At 38.3% G+C, this 17,424-nt stretch overlaps 1 protein-coding gene across 1 annotated transcript; it reads right to left on the bottom strand.

Moving 5' to 3' along the window:
* Positions 1 to 7,018: 7,018 nt before the first annotated feature.
* On the bottom strand, positions 7,019 to 12,331 carry skida1 (SKI/DACH domain containing 1). The gene has a single exon (XM_084399637.1). It carries the CDS (start codon positions 11,813 to 11,815, stop codon positions 9,410 to 9,412), a length of 2,406 nt encoding a protein of 801 aa, XP_084255763.1. The 5' UTR covers positions 11,816 to 12,331; the 3' UTR covers positions 7,019 to 9,409.
* Positions 12,332 to 17,424: the final 5,093 nt, after the last annotated feature.

Here is a 17,424-nt window from a genome sequence, read left to right as displayed (position 1 = left end):
TTGCCTTTCATTTTATGAAAGCTTGATCATTAAAATGCATGCAATTGTACAGTTTACTCAAACGAGTAGCCAATTGCTTAAATGTAAAACGCTTTTTAAAGTACCTGAGAACATAGAACAGATCAAACATAAGCTAAACGCAATTGAAGAGAAAGTGCAAAAAAGCGCACCTAAGAATAACCATAAATTAATATTTTATGGCGTGTGTGTGTGTGATCAGAGTAGTAGCCTACTATTATTAAATTTCGGAGTACATGGCGTAATTTATACGCAGAGGCTGCGCGGGATAGACAAACAATATGCGTACTTTTGTTTACCTTCTAGCTGAAGAAACACTGAGATTGCAACTTTCAACAAAAATATTGGCGTAAAGTTTGGAAACGGACGTGTTACACGAACTTAAGACAGTCCAGCATGTTGAAAAGGGTGATGTTTATCGTTCCCTTCATTCGCTAAAAACAATATCAAGTAGACTCCACATAGTCATTTTTATGCACAGGCCTGCTGCAATGACTTGGGCTGAGTGCTCATCTTTTACCAATTCGTTCGTCGATAATAAATTGTCTTCTAAGCTTGTTAAACATTATATAAATGTGAAATGAAGAAATCTGGAATGGTCACGACAACCTCAGCGAATAAAACAAGCGCACAGACAGCTCAGCTGAACTGATTTATGTAGCCTACAACAACATTGAACATAAAAATAAATAAGCCCACGAACACTCTCGGGAGGTTAGCGATGTGAACCAATGTGTTTAAGCATACTACAGCTGATTGTGTAGATTCTAAAGAGTTTGCTCATCTCCCCCACAGGGAAAGTCACAAATTCAGCACCAGGCAACCACTTATGATACGGGAAATGCTTATAATAGGCTACTTAAAATAGCCTAAATAATTAGACTAAATTGGGATTTGAGAACGTAAAATTCGATACTATAACGTGTAATGTTTTATACGATTTTTAAGGGCCAAGGTCAAAAGTCACAGACAGTTTAACTCGTTTCTTATGGATAAATTATTCTAAATTCTAAATACCCGCCCGTTCAGGACACAGTCCCCTCGCCCGTACCCCATACCTTTCATTTTGAGGCCTGTTCCCCGAAGCCGAGTTATACTTGACACGTAAAGCTTGCGTAAATAAAAAGCCAGGGCGCTCATTTATATAGGCTATATTTAGTATATTACTTGTTATTTATTTTGTCTTTCTTGTTTTGTCTTCTTCCTCCTCCTCTTCTGCAAAGACTTGCAGCATCATCTTTAAATACTGTACTTACTGACAGGTAGGCTACCAACATTTGGATGAATGGCCCACAGGGAAATATCAAAGATCAGATAGGCTAGGCTATTCTGATTTCATTCTCAATCAACATTGTTCTGTAGAACTCTATTTCTATTGTGTTGCTATACAATCGGAAATTCACCGTACATGCATCACTCTTTATTTGTTTTGCGTTTTCAAGTAGCCTATAGGTAGAACCGTAGTAGTAGCCTATTAAAGAATTGGTCTTTGAGTTTACTTACAACTTAATACACTAGGCCTACAGTCTTTAATTTGGAATTATGCGCTGAAAAACAAACCACCGTTTACAAAAGACGACTTCATTTTTTCTTTCTTTTTTCCTCCAGCACTTTTATCTCCTCATTTTATCACGGAGCAAGTGTGTGTGCCCCGTAACATTTACAATCATGTACTTCGGAAACATTTTCTTCTTATTTTTATTTTATTTATTATTTATCATACTTAATTTTATCATATTTTCTAAGGCCTATAACAAAACATTAAAAAGTAAAAACTTTGTTCTCCCAACTTTACCTTAACAATGAAGCAATGGTAAGGCATGTACTTCGCAATTTTAGATAACCCATATTTATATCATCATCAAAAATAAAGCTAATCCCCTTTTGGATAAATTAGCCCTATATTCATTATTTAATTAGTTTGACGGGAGTCAGGGTCGCTGGGTGTGATTTGTTCATTCCACCTTAAATCCTCCTGTCCTCCCCTTTAAGAGAAAATTCTCCAACGGTTCCCGCCCGAGCGGGGGCGCCAATAGCACGTGCAATGACGATACGTTTGCGAGCCTCATTTTTAAGAGCTGTCACTTATGCTTCTGTTCTTACTCAAACACTTCGAGACATCGCCAGTAATTTATCATTTATGTCCACGCAACTCTTGTATAGCTCACAGCACATTTGGTAAAATGAGTTTCATATCTGAACACATTGTTTTATGCGGTAAATTCTACCTTCACCCAGCACCCACACCGTCTCTTTCTCGGCATCGGCGTTTTCCTCCACAGCTCGCTTTCTTACCTGTTTACTCAATAGTAGTAGACTACTTTAGTCGACTTCTATTTTGATAAAGACATTCACATTTGAGGTTAGTTGGGAAAAATATTACAAAGTACCGTTTATATAACACATGACCTTGTCACAAATTCCGCAGCGGAAAGAAAAAAACAAGCCTGTACATTTTGAAATTTTCGTTCTTTGTAGTCCAAAGACACAACGTTAAGGTTTATTAAAATACCACCTAGTGTCAACACTAGTCGTTATAATAATATAATAATTGTAAAATTATTCAGTAATAATATCGCATCGCTGTGGCAATGCCTTGCAACAAAGCTCTTTCTAAAGGGACGAATCAAATCATTAAACTTATCCAAGTTATTCACATTTTGATTATTTGCCCAACGAAACACAGACCAAGAGAAATGACCAGAATAAAAGCTATTCTGCCGTAGCCTGCTGTGCGGAAATCGACTTGACCATGTGGCTGCCGATGCAGGCTTGTAGCAGGCTAAGGGTTTTCTTTTCTTTCTTTTTTCGGATAGCTTTTGACATCCAAAACAAAGTTGTTTTACAAATACATCTGCACCAAGCGGTGACACGGTAGTAAAGATCCAGTCTAAAAGCGACGGTTAAAACGGTACATTTATTTGACTTTGCAAACAGTTAACAGGTGACATTTTTCTTTTTCTGAAAGGCTGGTCTGTTTTCTAAATGTTAATCTTTGTTTGAAAGAATTATCTTTAGAATATGCTAATTCCCTAGCACTCAACTGGGATTGGTTAAATAATACACTGTCTACTTACAGTGATTGTTTTAACAGATCTGCTCCTTAATTGGTTAAATCCACGTTACCATAAAATCATATGGAGATTACATTCTGTGATTATTTATTCGTTTTATGTATGCTAGTGTGCTTAAACCTCTTTGGAAATGCCTTACGACGTTAAACTTCTAATAAGTGGCCTATTCAGAATGGTCATAATTGTAAGGCATGCTCACAGCAGAATGCATCCCTACATTTTTCACAAGAGAAATGAAAGACGTACGTCTCCTAATGGAGCAGTTAAGGGAGCTTGTTGTTTTGGATCAGTGACTTGTTTTTACAAGTGTTTGAAAGAAACGTTGCTCGTGATAGTGTTGGGTTTAATGATTTGTTTGACTACAGCCCAACTCACTAATTATTTCACAAATATCATTAATTATTTTGACACGTGAATTATTGGTTAACACATCAATTGCCCTTGTCTATAGTGATAGATCTCCAAAAGGCAAGAAATTATTAACTGTTTCCGTATATCGTTGTAGTGTATCGAGGATGATTTTGCTTTGGTTTGTTCATAACTTGCAAGGTGAATTAGGCCTATAAATTTGTTATACCTTTTTTACGTTGTTTTTTCAATGACATATGAAAACCATTTGCAGTAGTAAGACTCATAAGTCTGATTTATTACAAGCAATTAGCCTTGTTTTGTAGCAAAATTTTAACAGTGCAAGAATCTGAAATAAAAGTATCGCTTGTCTTAATAAAGATACATTTTTATCTTTTGAATATTTAAGAACTCTTGTCATCAACGTCACTATCAACTTCATTTGCACCTTAAAATTAAGCTTGTCAGAACTCATCGATAAAACACGAATGAATCATATGGGTAGGCTACATGATATTTTATATTAATCTTTATTTTATTTGTATGCTATGATTAAAAAAAAAGTGTCCTTTCAAATAGTTTAAGCAGAACTTTTTCTTCAATCCGTATGAGTTTTTTACCTGGGTGCACAAGCTCTTTATGATTTTAATAGGGAAAACGGCATTACAAATTTACAAGTGACACATTTCTAAAGTTCGGAATGAAAGGAATATTTTTAAAAATTCCTCGTAAACTGGGGATTCACGGCATAGGCTATGTCAGAGGGGCAATGCATTTATTTATTCATTCATTTGTTTGTTTATTAAACTTGTTAATGGAGAAGCAGGGGGTATTTATTTAGAGTTTTTAAGTAGGCCTAGGCCTAACTGAATTCTGTGGCTGTTGATAACTCAACACGATCTACGCTTTTGAAAATACAAACGCTGTCGAGTCAGTAGGCTACTGTAACCATATAGGCTAGGTGAAATCTGAGAATAATGATTGGTCATTAAAGACCAGTAGAACAAAACCCTAATTGCGTAATCAAATATCTCTGTCTCGTACAATGTATATTTAGTTGTCACTGTCTGAAACAGAGAACCTATATCTTCTTTTTGGAGTTTGTGTGGGGGTATTCTTTCAGGATACGCGTTCAGTTTATGCAGATAACGGAGGAATCTCTTTCCACGAGGCCGACGAGGACCTCGGTCAATCAGAGCTTCCTCCTTAGCTGTTACTCTGATATGCATGCGATTTATATATAGGCTATTTCAAAGTAACTAATGCTTATATTAGGCTACTCCTCCAGGTTATATGGTTTTCATGTTTTACAACGTTCTGGAGTAGCTAACTTAGTGGAGTAATAAGCGTTAAAAAAAATCGACAGGTCGAATTGGTGATTTGTGGGATTAACAACATGGTGATGAGTTTTTTGCAGGTCACGTAACAGCATTATTTTCCTCCCACGTCCTGATCCCATTACAAAAGAAGCTTCCATGAGGCCGCTTATCCTGTTGGTTGAACCACGTGTCTAAATATAAGGCGAACGGTGAATAGTTGACCGAAGTGTTTGAGAATACGATATATTTATGCAACACGTATAGGCCTGTTGCCTACTTGAATATTATTATTGTCTACTGTACCCGCTACTAAGATTTTTTGGATTGCATTGGCAATTTATGGTGTAGCCTGTTTATGATAATAGCTACAACTTTTAAGTCTATTGCAAATTCATCAATTTATCGGTCGTCTTTTACTATTTTAGTGTGAAAACAATCAAGCCAAATACTTCTACATCTATAAACAGCGTAAGGGCTTATTTCTCCACAGGTTAGTTCTTTTCCACAGTAGCGATCAACAACAGGTTGAGCATAAACTTGTTAGGAGATTGAAAAATATTTTCCTACTGAACAGCCTAATGGTGGCCTGTTGAGTTCTGTGAATGAAGCCTCGAGTCCATTCGATGAAGTCAGGCCTCAAAATTAGCTAGTCAGTATGTTTCACTGTGCAATATCCTTCTAGCTGTGCAGTGTGTTCGCCGTGCTTAATTTGTTATTTACCATTTCTAGGCCTAACTAGGCTAGCCAACTTTTTTTATTTTTCCTTTTTTTAAAGGGAAATTTGTTTGCCATTAAAGTAGAACATTCAGCCGCTGTCCGGTTTTTGATAGTAGGCCTACCTATACTTTACAGAAATCATATAGGCCTATTGGTTTAGACGTCTGTCCGTGTATTAATAATTCGTGTTTATGTGCATGCCAAGCGATTATCTTAGTTAATCAAATCATATTTTTTATCATTAAAGAATATATATATATATATATATATATAATTTTTTTTTTTTTTTTTATAATTAAAGTTCACATGAACACTTTTATAGTCAATAGGCCTATAGCCTACATTTCACAAGACGTAGTCCCGCTGCTGTATAGCTACTGTGTGTATTTCCATTGTGTGACAGATTTATTGCCTTCAACTGTTTTGGAAGGCTGATTTGCTTGTGGACGAAACAGCTTATCTGTGTGGAAGCATAAACAATACCAGTAAATATTTTCTATTATTTTATTTTAGGCTATATATTTAGCTGTAAATAATATTTATTTGGTATTGCAATTACATCATTTTATTAACATTTTTATTTTAGATCTAGAGATTAATCTTGTGGCCTTTTTCGGCACAAATCTCTAATGACTAAAAAAATATGATTCTACACATACTGAAATACAATATGCCTATGAAATTGATATGAAAGGTTTAAGAAATAAATCACTGACAAATACTTATATTTAGTTAATTATGAAAAGGTAAATCAGGTGAATTTAAAAGTATTTAGAGTTATTTAGAAGGACACCAACCTTCTCAAACCCCCCTCTCTACATATTTACCACAGTCTACAAACAAGTGGCTGCTGAGACTATGACACTTGATTTTCTATGCACAAATGATCAAGTTAACAATTTAATTTGTCGCTTGTTTCTCAGGAGGTTCCGTTCACGAGGAACCAGCAGCGGTGCATGCTTATTGCGCGCCGTTATGGAGTAATTTTTCAATCTTTTTCAAAGGCTTTGTCCTTAATTTTCTTCCTCCTCCCTCTCTGCTTTTAATCTTGCTCTCCTTGGAGAAAGGAAGTCAGAAGAAGCAGTTTATCTTGAGCAGCTGATCGTAATATGTTATAGCCTACCAGAGACATTATGCTCCCTCTTCTCAGTCTCACACGGAATAGCCCACTACAAAAAACTATATGAAAACATGGTAGTGTAACCAGATCATGTTGTAGAAATCCTCTTCTGAAATGTGCTGTTTCTACGTACTCGCTTTTCCCGTTTCTTTTCCCTGATTAGAGTAGCCTATATCCTAAGCGCGCTCATGTGTGGTTATAGGCTTATAAGTAGTGGGATTGAGTGCATAGTGTGTATAGCAGGGCACGAGACCATCAGTTTCTAAACCCATCCCCCACACCAACACTTTTCTTTACAATAAACAACTTATCTTAAAGTTTGAACTTGCTTAAACCTCAAGAAAGGGACAAACAACGGTTGATTATAGCCTAATAATAAAAATGAATATTAATGAATTAAAAGCTAAAAATGAACGATCATATCACATCACACTCAGATGTATTTAATGAACAGTTTCACCATAAAAAGAAAAAAAAGAAAGTGCTTCAAAATCCACCTCACGTTTTCAAGTTTTCATTTCGAGTGCATTTATCCTACACAACAATGGTATACAAAAAAAACAGGAAAATCACAAAAATAAATATGCATTTTTATAAACACCCAGTGACTTCAATTTAAGAAAAAAACGTCAAAATCTGACCTCAAGTATTTTAGCAAAAGCAGATATATATATAAAAAAAATCAAAGTCCACCTTGACCAGATAAATCCTAAGCTACCATGTTTACAGTGAGTCATTTTCCCATTTCTGTTCATTGTGGAGATCGTGAAATTCTTTAACTCAATGGGGTTGTAATGTGTGCGCTACATTCTGTTTAATTTGGCTAGTTTTGAATTAAGTCCTGTGAAGTTGGGACGACATAGCTATTCTGTCAGTCCGCAGTGCACCTTGACAAAGAAAGGAACAAAATTTTCCTTTTAGACGCTCGAGAGAGCAGACATTAAATAGTCGCGTTAAAAAAATATAGGCCTACTATATTTTAATCATTCACCTGTCAGAGTTTCATACTATCGCGTATTGGAACATTCAGAAAGCGATGCAATTTCGCCTAATACTCTACATAGTGTATATCCCCACTTGCACACGTAAATCAAAGCACACGTAATGGGCCCATACTTTAATACGTTAAATACCGTTAAAGTCTATTACGTGTTTTCTCAGAATGACGTGAACCCGGTAGCCTCGCTTTAGCCAAATCTGCATAGTCTGCCTATTCAGTGATTACTCACATGTTTTGATTTATTTAGGGGTTTGGGTTTGTGTGTGTGTGTGTGTGTGTGTGTGTGTGTGTGTGTGTGTGTGTGTGTGTGTGTGTGTGTGTGTGTGTGTGTGTGTGTGTGTGTGTGTGTGTGTGTGCGTGTGTAAGACATTAGAATGTAGGCTAGTTGATTTTTTCTTTTCCCCCTCTGAAATATAATCAGAAAATTTATAATTTGGTTCCTTGGCTGATCCAATCAAAGATAGGCTACAATTGGCTTTTAAAGGCCTGTTTTGGAGGCTGTCTGCTTTTGCTGAAGTAAACAAATATGGTGGGCTACGTCACAGTACATTCATCACAAGGCATTTATATGGGGCAGGGTACTCTAGTTGAACACCAAGTTAAAACTTGAATGTTTTTTTTAAGGTTACACTTTCGAGTGCCAAGGTAATCCATATCCTTGGAAAACAGGCCTAGTGAAGTAAAATACAATCAAAACACCATATGAAAAGAACAAGGCTACTTGAGTCAAAGAGAAATAAACATTTACTAAGTATACCCTGACCAGAATGTGTGTATATTCCACTAACGAGGTCTTTTTCTTTTATTTCGTATATGTAAAACGATGTTGTTTGCAGCTGTCTGTATGCCTATAGGTCGCTATCGGCACCATTTACAATAAGAACGACCAACAAAACTTCCTTTTAAAAGCAAACGAACATATTGAAAAATAGCACCACATTAATAATTAGAAATTTTAAAAAGGTTTTTGGGTTATCTTGCGATGGCTCTTTTGCGGAAGAAAATCGAAAAATAAAAACACATCACTAATTCACCTTAATGGGCATTAGCAAAGTGCAATGCATGGTAAATTTGTGCTTTAGCTGTTCTATACCTTAAGCTATGGATGTGCTATAGAAGGAGATCGATTTGGTGTTTTCCCTCTATTACATCGTGCAAAATCAAACAGCTCTTGATTGTCAGTTAGTGGGCCATTGTGTTGGGCCTACCGTGAGAGTTATGGTGTGCTGCGTGTGAGTGAACACAACCAGGCACCAACAATTGGGGAGCACCCTTAAAATTAATAAATAAGAAGGGTATGGATCATCGGCCAACAGTAATTCAGAAATACAGTATGTAGATGAAGCGTAAAGAAAGAAAAAAAAAACATTGGCCTAAAATATACCGACAAAGGCAGATGTTTTAAAAACAAAATCAGCATTTTAGTTGACACAGACCTGACAATCACTATAACGCCATCCATATGAGAGATGGTTAACCCTGCCTGCAAAATGAGCCAACATTTGCTCCATGAGAGTCTAGTCCATCAGGTCACAAACAGCTCCACAATGCCAATAATGTTATTTTGAAAACAATCGGTGTTTTTTTTGTGTGTTTTTTTTTTTGCCAGCCCAGCTTATTATAAATACCTCCGTATATTCCCGAGTCCCAAACCTCGACGAATAGAGCCTGTGTTATATAAGGACGGTGTGCGCTTCATAACAACAGGCCAGAGACGTATGCATTGCAAACAACGATGAAAACAAAACAATATATACGGGAATCAGTGCTTGTCACAGTTTTAAGACATTTCCCCCGAGCTCAAAACAACAGTTCAAGGGATAACAGAGGCTTTCCTGAATTTGTGGCTTGGAGGGGGAGGAACAACTGAATGACCGAGCTGCCATCCCCACACTGGGTGAGAACGATGAGGCAGTTGGTTACTTCTTAAAGAGTTCAAAGAGTAAGCGGGACTCAAATCTCCATCGCTGCCAAGAACAAGAGACGGCGGAGAGGGAAAATTCGCCATGAATCTGAAGGGCTTTTTCAGAGATGCTACATTTGCGCTCGCTCGTTTGCGTTTGCTCGCGCCTGCACAGTCTTCATTCGATCCCTCGTTGCTTGCGAATTTTCCGGCAGAACGGGGGCTCCGGTCAACTTTTGCACCCGATTTCGCGGATGTCCTCACACTCTCGGCTTTCTTACCCAGAAGCATTGCCCTGTAGTTTTTTCTGACCCTTGCCCCATTTTTGCATTCCCCTTCCTCGGAACAAGGAGTGTTTAAAGTGCTTCTTGATTCCTCGTTACAGGGAGGGTGTTTTTGAACAGAGCTCTCGATGGCGTTGCAATGGTCCGTTTCCTTAAAATGATAACTGATACGCTGACCATCAGAGTCGTTATCCTTACATTGATATTCCAGGGGATGATTTGCATATTCATATTCGTCAAAGGTGTCCTCGACTTTAATCTTCACGTTGTTGAGTAAACATGTTGGCGTTTTTACTGTCCGGTTGCCCTCATTGTTAAAGCCTGAGGTAGTGATGAGCTCCTCGGCCTCTGTTTTAATAGGTTTTAGAGGTGAAGGCAGTTTGAGGGAAGTTTTTGCTTCCCTCCTGGAATTTGCTGCTAATGAAAGATTGCTGTCAGAAGACTTACAAACCGTTATTTCTTTGTCCTGAACACAGTGGGAGGCTTGGGAGCATTTGTTTGCAGAACCCGGTATTCTTTGTTGGGGAAACGCCTTGTTTCCATTTGCATTAGGTGTGAGCCCAGTATCTTTAATTTTGTTAGCGACAGAGTCTGTTGTCTTTGGATCATTTGAAAATTCAAGGCGAGATGGTGCTTCAGAGCCCTCGTTTTCTCTTAAATCTGGGAAACAGGTCCGCACCGGGCAAAACTTCTGAACGTTTGCGGCATCACCATCCCTGTGTGCGTCCCTGGACGATGTGAAGTCCGATTTTTGTGTTTTGCCAGTTCTTTCACAATCCAAAGTTGTCTTTACTCCTTGGTTAGTGGGTATGTTCTGCACATTAGGCCTGTAGTGAAAAGTTGGCTGTAAGAGCAGAGGTGCTTTAGTGTTGAGACTTGAGAACCTTGCACGCCTGAAACGAATACTCTGGACTGAAACTTGACTGGATACAGAGCTGGAATCAGACTGGGACGAGGTCTCTTCGTCGCTACTGACATCCGAAGAGTCCGACAGAGAGTCATCCTCCTCCTCCTCCTCATCTGAAGTCCCGGAGTTGCTGGTGGTAGAGAAACTCGACCCGAAATCCGAATCGTTGTTCACCCGTTCTGAAATGGAGCTAGATTCCGTGTCGCTGCTGCAGCTTTCCTGAAAATGTCCAGTATGCCGAGGATCAACGTATAATCCATGCTCGAGGTGATGAAACTGGCTCAAAGATCCGTGGGGAACTTTTGGTTTACAGCACTTCGGGACGACCAAAACCGGATGGCTGCGTTTGCTCCTCGACCAAAACTGCCTCGCGCAGCTCTCGCGCTTCCTCTTCCTTTTGTAAAGTAGATCTGCGTTGCCTTGGTGCTTCGCCTGCGCTGCAATGGCGGACTGATAGATCAGCGGTTGCCGACTCACAACGTGCCGAAAAAACGTATGTTTCTGATTAAAAGCCACGCAATTGTCAGGTTTTTGATCTGTTTCATAGTTTTTAAAGGTTGTAGATGCCGACTTCGTGACCGGTTGAAAGTCACGGGCGAAGGATTTACTGTAAATTTGAGGTAGATTTGAGTGAGTGCGAGGGACAGGGTCCTGTCGAACAGCTTTATTTTTGAATGAAAAAGTCTGTGGAACGCCATGCAAACTCAACCAAACTTTTTCTCTCCAAAAGTCACTTTTGGTAGCTGTGTGATTTTTGCCGTCACACATTTTTTCCGAGGCATTTTTTGTCTTTTCCCTTCTTTTGTTTGATTTCAATACGCGCTCAGTTTTACATGAAAAGTACAGTGCCTCAACGTCCTCTCTTGAAATCAGAGTGCATTTAGCTGCGTGGAAAGCTATAGAATTTATTGCTTTGAGCTTTCGCAGTTCCTCCAGATCACAGTGATGCTTCTTCACGTTTAAATGGTCCATTCGTTTGTGTACAGTAGTCCGCGGAATATTTTTCAAGAGGTCGGTGAAGACTTGAGAGAGGGCAAACATCTGTTTGCCTTTGATAACCAAATACCCAAGCTTTACACCCTGCATTTCCTCAAAACCGGATTCCAAGTCCCCCATTTTCTTCATTGCATTAATTCCAACATTTAGCGCGACGGATGTCCTTAAAGTAGCTTTAGTGCTGCTTCTTTATTTCAAGGCATTCTGCTGACCGGTACAGCATGGGCTGTGACATGTCCACACTGCGTGATGAACAAAAAGTTTTAAATAGAAAAATAAAAATGAAATGGCCTGTTTGAATGAAAACAATCAGTCCATTGACCTGAGCACTGCATGATCGATGGAATGTGTGTGATGTTGCCGACAGGCTGGCTGCTGCCTGTCTGAGCTCCTGTATACCTGCGCTCCCTCAGCTCCCTTCCCATTTGGCCATGAGGAAAAGAGGAAGGTGAACTGCACTGCCAGTGAGAAGGATAAAAAGCGAAGAGAGTAGGGAAGGGAAAAGGAGAGGGAGTGAGCGAGAGAGAGAGAGAGAGAGCGAGAGAGAGAGACAGAGAAGGAGAGAGAGAAATAGAGCCCAAAATGCAGCTGCTATTCCCGTTGCTGGTTTAGTCACAAATAAAATGACAGTGGGAACTGAGCAAGGCCGGAGACACCTTCATCAATTAATGCCCCCAAAGTCGACGCTGATTGGACGTTACTGACAGGTGATGCAATAAAAAATGGATATTCCACCCATAGCCACCCCCATCCCCCTAGCTGATTACCATACTGTTGTAATCCCACCTCTCTTAAAGCTAATAATTCACTCGTGATAAGTTCTTTCGTAGAAATTAATATGAGTCATTTTGTCGGAGTATTGTTACAACTTTTTTTGTTTTGAAAAATTAGCCCTAATGCTGACAAACGGGTCTGGCAAATTGATGTGCATCTTATTTATATATATATATATATATATATATATATATATATATATATATATATATATATATATATATATATATATATAAACAAAGAGAACATTGTCTTGATGTCGCTATCGCATTTCATTTATAGCCAATGCGTTTTATCATTTTAAATGTCTTTACACTCTGCACGATCGGATGCATTAATTATTATTAGGCTTTTTTTCTTTTTTTTAATCTATTTAATTTCAGCGAGATAAGCATGTTTAACTCAAACAGAGATAAAACCTGGTATTTGAAGCAAACATTGTTTATTTACAGCGGCAAGTAAAAAAGCCGAATAAAAATATCGATGGATGCATTTTTCCAACCCCAAAGCTCATTTGAATTCAGATGGAAAAAAAGATTAGTAAACAATTGTGTATTGTGTTTTTTATTTCTTTGCATATGTAATCAACTTAGGCTACATCACAATATACATTAACTCAGCTACTCTCTCTCTCTCTGTGTGTGTGTGTGTGTGTGCGCGCGCGCGTGTGTGTGTGTGTGTGTGTGGCATCTGTGTGTGTAAGCACGCCCTTATGTGTGTAGAATAATTTAGCCAGGTTTTTGAGAAATCTTCAGTTTTTTTTTACATATTTTCACATTTTAAAACCAGAACTGATGAATCAGCATATAATAATTTTATAGAGAACAATGTAAGAAACACGTGTGTGCAAAAATTAAACAAATACGAATATTTGTAGCACAGGTAAATGTTTCAACGTAAAATCATCGTAATTATAGACTCATATAGCCTACTAGGTCTGCCTATGAGTGTGTGTGAGTTAGAAAGATAGGCTATTATTCATACTCTTTTGCGGTCGAACAAAGTCCATTTTTTCACAGATCAGGCAGGCCTCCATCCCACTTCCTACCAACGTGAAAGAGAAAATAACGGGTCTTCACGAGCAAAGACTGCCCCCTCCCCCGTTTGTGTCGGTGTACAGACATATGCCGTTTTACAATGGTGAGGAAAGAGAATGGACAGAAAAAAAAGTTCAATACAATACTTTTCTTTTTCTTTTTTTTGTGCATAGCCTACGTTATTTGACAGAAAATTCTTCTGCTAAACTTAAATGCACATGTAGGCACATTATGATTTCACAAAACTCCTTGTAAAAACGTACAAACATTGTGAAACACTAAACACTCCTGATACAGTATGTTTTTCATGGAATGATGCTGCCTTTCACTGCCTTCCACTTCTGAAGTCGTGATTATGAGCTTGTCATTCAAGTGCTTTGTTGTCGGAAAGAACAGGAATCATGGAGGACATTTTTATTCTTACTTATTTATAGGAAAAATCTTATTAAAGCCAAAATTATATTTAGCGTCCTATTCATTGAAAACCATAGGGTATAAACATTTACCACGCTATCAGGATCTGCCGATTCTGGAATTTCGGTCAAATACAGGCTATTTTCGCTGTGTGTAAAACAGGGATACGCTATTCAAATTATTATTAATATTTGTAAACATGCTTCAACGACAAGACAACGCGATGTAGGCTAGCTATTGCGGAAAAAAACTAATAGGCTAAGTTAGGCTACCAGTCACAGCAGCAATCGTTCTCCCCTCCACAATGTTTAAAGTTTGTGGCCCGCCCATCTCGGAAACTTGGGTATCAAAATTATGCCCGAGCTTCCCAGTGGTAAATACGACTTGAGAGGGCGTTCATGTCCAATTTTTAACTAGGAAACTCGAATTTACGATAATTCCGATAGCACGTGAAGGCAGCAATAACCTGGCAGGAGTAAAAGTCCTTGCTTTTCAGGTAGTTTTAGGACCCAAAAGTATTCGATGTTTTGCTATACATTTATGACTGTTCTAATGACTGGAAACATATAATTCATTAATTTGTTCAATTTCAATCATTCCATCTTTTGAATGTAAATGACCTGCCTGCTACTTCACTTAGTGCCAATTGGCCTATAAAAAGGAAATGAGTCAGGATGAGCAAACCAGCGTCATGGTTTGAACTTGTATCAGGCCCTGACGGTGATATTTACTGACAGTGCTTTCAGCGTAGCTTGTTGAAAGTGCTAGTACAGGATATCAGTTTGTCATTGTAACCTATTAGTAGGCCTACTTAATATTAATTGATTATTGATATAACTTAGGCCTATTGGTTGAAATACTTTTATGGCACACTTGAATAGTTAGGATAAATTAAACCCTCTGTGCCGTCATTGTATTGCTATTGATGATGAATTGTAAAATGCTAGCTTACCATTATTGCGTCCGTGCTTATGATTGTGCCATGCACAGAGCTATACATGCTATGAGGTGGAAGTGGTTCGTGTTAACCACCAAAGCCCTTTTAGTGCCAAATTCAGCGTCGGTATTTAGAATGTACGCGGTACCACCTCACTCAACGCAGGGGCGGCAACATTTATAGACTGTAGTTCATAAAGATTTTCAAGGGAATGTATGTCACTCTATACTCCAGGCTACATTACTATTGAGTCGTCGTTCTGTTCACTGTTCACCATTCAGTACACTCGGTCTAATCCTTCAGCGTTGAGTCCTAGTGCAGCTCCTTACTGTGGGTCCTGCTGCAGCTGCTTTATCGAACAAACACAGTGTTTATGTATGTTTGCAAATAAGCTCTTAAATAACACCGGGATTAAAAAATAATGTAATATATTGGCAACATATATTCGCCTAAATAAAGGGTACAAATTTGCATACAAAGAAAATAAAATTGGTAACTCTTAGGCTACAGATTAATATCAGAGTTTTTTTTTTCCAGAGTTTCATGCTTAGGCTATAGAAGACAGTTTATTTCCGCTCAAAGAGTTTATAGCAGCTATGCAGTTATTCTGTATGCAGTGACCAAATTGAGCGATTAGAAAATGTCTCTAATATTGTTGGACCTGCAATAATGAGCTGTATTATGTAACATGATTATTTTTCTTGCATACATTGGTAGCCTACTTTAATGTTCTGCAGTCTAGCGCTGTTGATAGTAAATTTTATTCCAACCTCCGCTGAACTCTCTATAACTTTTATCCGAGGGGCACACCTCATTTGAAAGACAACATGCAGATCCTGGTCCTTTGATTCTGAAACCTCACAGCTTGAATAGTCCTCAATTGTGACATGAGTGATAATGATTGATCTTCGACCCAGTGTGCATCGTCGTGGGTGAAGAGTTGAGGGGTTGGTTTGCCTTTAGAAATGTTTTGCTGTCCCGTTTTAAGATTTATTTCAAAAGTTGATCACTTTTCGAAAATCAAGTTAACTCAAATTAATCATTGATCAAAGAACGCGCACAACGTTGGGATTTAATTAGCCCACTTCCAATGCAATTGACTGGAAACACTAATAGCGCGTTCTAGGGAGCCTTCTTTGAATATATTTATTTGTTTACAGGCTATATTATTATATATGCGATGCAAATAAATTAATTAAAAAGCATACACTAGCCTATATAACTATCACAAAGCTGAGTTAATCAGACAACAAACACAAACACAATTGTTTAATTTAGATCACAAAGACTATTGGAAGTACCATGCAGACGTTATAGGTCAGTGAGAAAATACGGGGATGAATTATTATTAAGGCTATTTATATAATGCTGTTGCTATAGGCTATATTTATATAGCCTAGCTAAAGGTAATGATTTCTTACCCCTTTTATGTGAACAAATCGACAGGCTAAAACTCGTGATTTCTTTAATAACCAAGAAAAGAATAAATTTTTTGATCGCTTCTTGGGAGAGTTGTGAGTTGGATTCGTTTATTGCGGTGAAATCAGGATGGGCCCTGGACCCTTAAACGTGACGGACTCACCGAGTGGGGGTCCGCGTGGGCTACCTCACTACAACGTGCGCGGAGTCTCAAACAGCATGGGAAAGACGTCCGGTGACAAATAAAAATGCGCACTGCAGCCCATTTATCATTATGTTAAATCAAGTAAATGTGCACATACTTTTCGCTAAGGATCGCGAGCTCAAAGTTTGATGAAGAAGATTCTCACATTAGAGAACGTGAGAGGTAAGAGGACGTTTGTTCGTCGCGCTTTAGCTAACAATAGGAGAACAAAGAACACATTTCCTTTGGATGTAAGTTGTCTAGTAATTTTATAGGAGGCAGCGTTTCAGCGATTTCGAATACGTTTTTAGAATTTCTCTGATGACGAATTTAGACAACTATTTAAGTTTTAAACATTTTAGTAAAATGTCTTCTTTGCATTCACGATAGCTTGGCATATAAAGTCACGGATGAAGCATAAAGATATATATCCCTTTAAAGTTCTAGCACAATCAAAACATTGCACGACTACTCCACCAAATGATTGTTGTCGAAATGCTCCTTTCAATGATGCAGTATGTTGAGCGACTTTCAATAACATGACGAAAACATCTCGTGGGACGAATACTCTAAATGGAGATAAACCAACACGATCTCTCTCGTGTACACACGTGCACACAGAACGTCTGTCGTGTCCATGAAAATCATGAGGCACACTTTAACAATATCAGTACTTAAACCAACATCCATTTACGTCTTTGAAAGCAATCATTAAAAGTAATCAGTGGATATTTATGCCAAAATGTGATTAGTTCTATATCCCATCTTAAGTAGGCTACATTCTTCTTTCAGAACGTATGAGTTGGTACATGCAACCTGAATTTACAGAGTGAGCTGGTTGGGGGTGGGCTGAAATAACCTTTCACCCTGCTGTGTCATATCTGCGTATGTGCCTGCCCCTGAGTTACCCACAAGTCTTTGCGTAAAACAGAACTCGTGCTACTACAGGCAAACTTTTCCTATCACTTCGACT

The sequence above is a fragment of the Rutilus rutilus genome, assembly GCF_951802725.1.
Source record: "Rutilus rutilus genome assembly, chromosome: 24".
Classification (NCBI taxonomy): domain Eukaryota; kingdom Metazoa; phylum Chordata; class Actinopteri; order Cypriniformes; family Leuciscidae; genus Rutilus; species Rutilus rutilus.
Note: the sequence above shows the minus strand (reverse complement) of the source record. Positions and strands in the feature narration are given on the sequence as shown.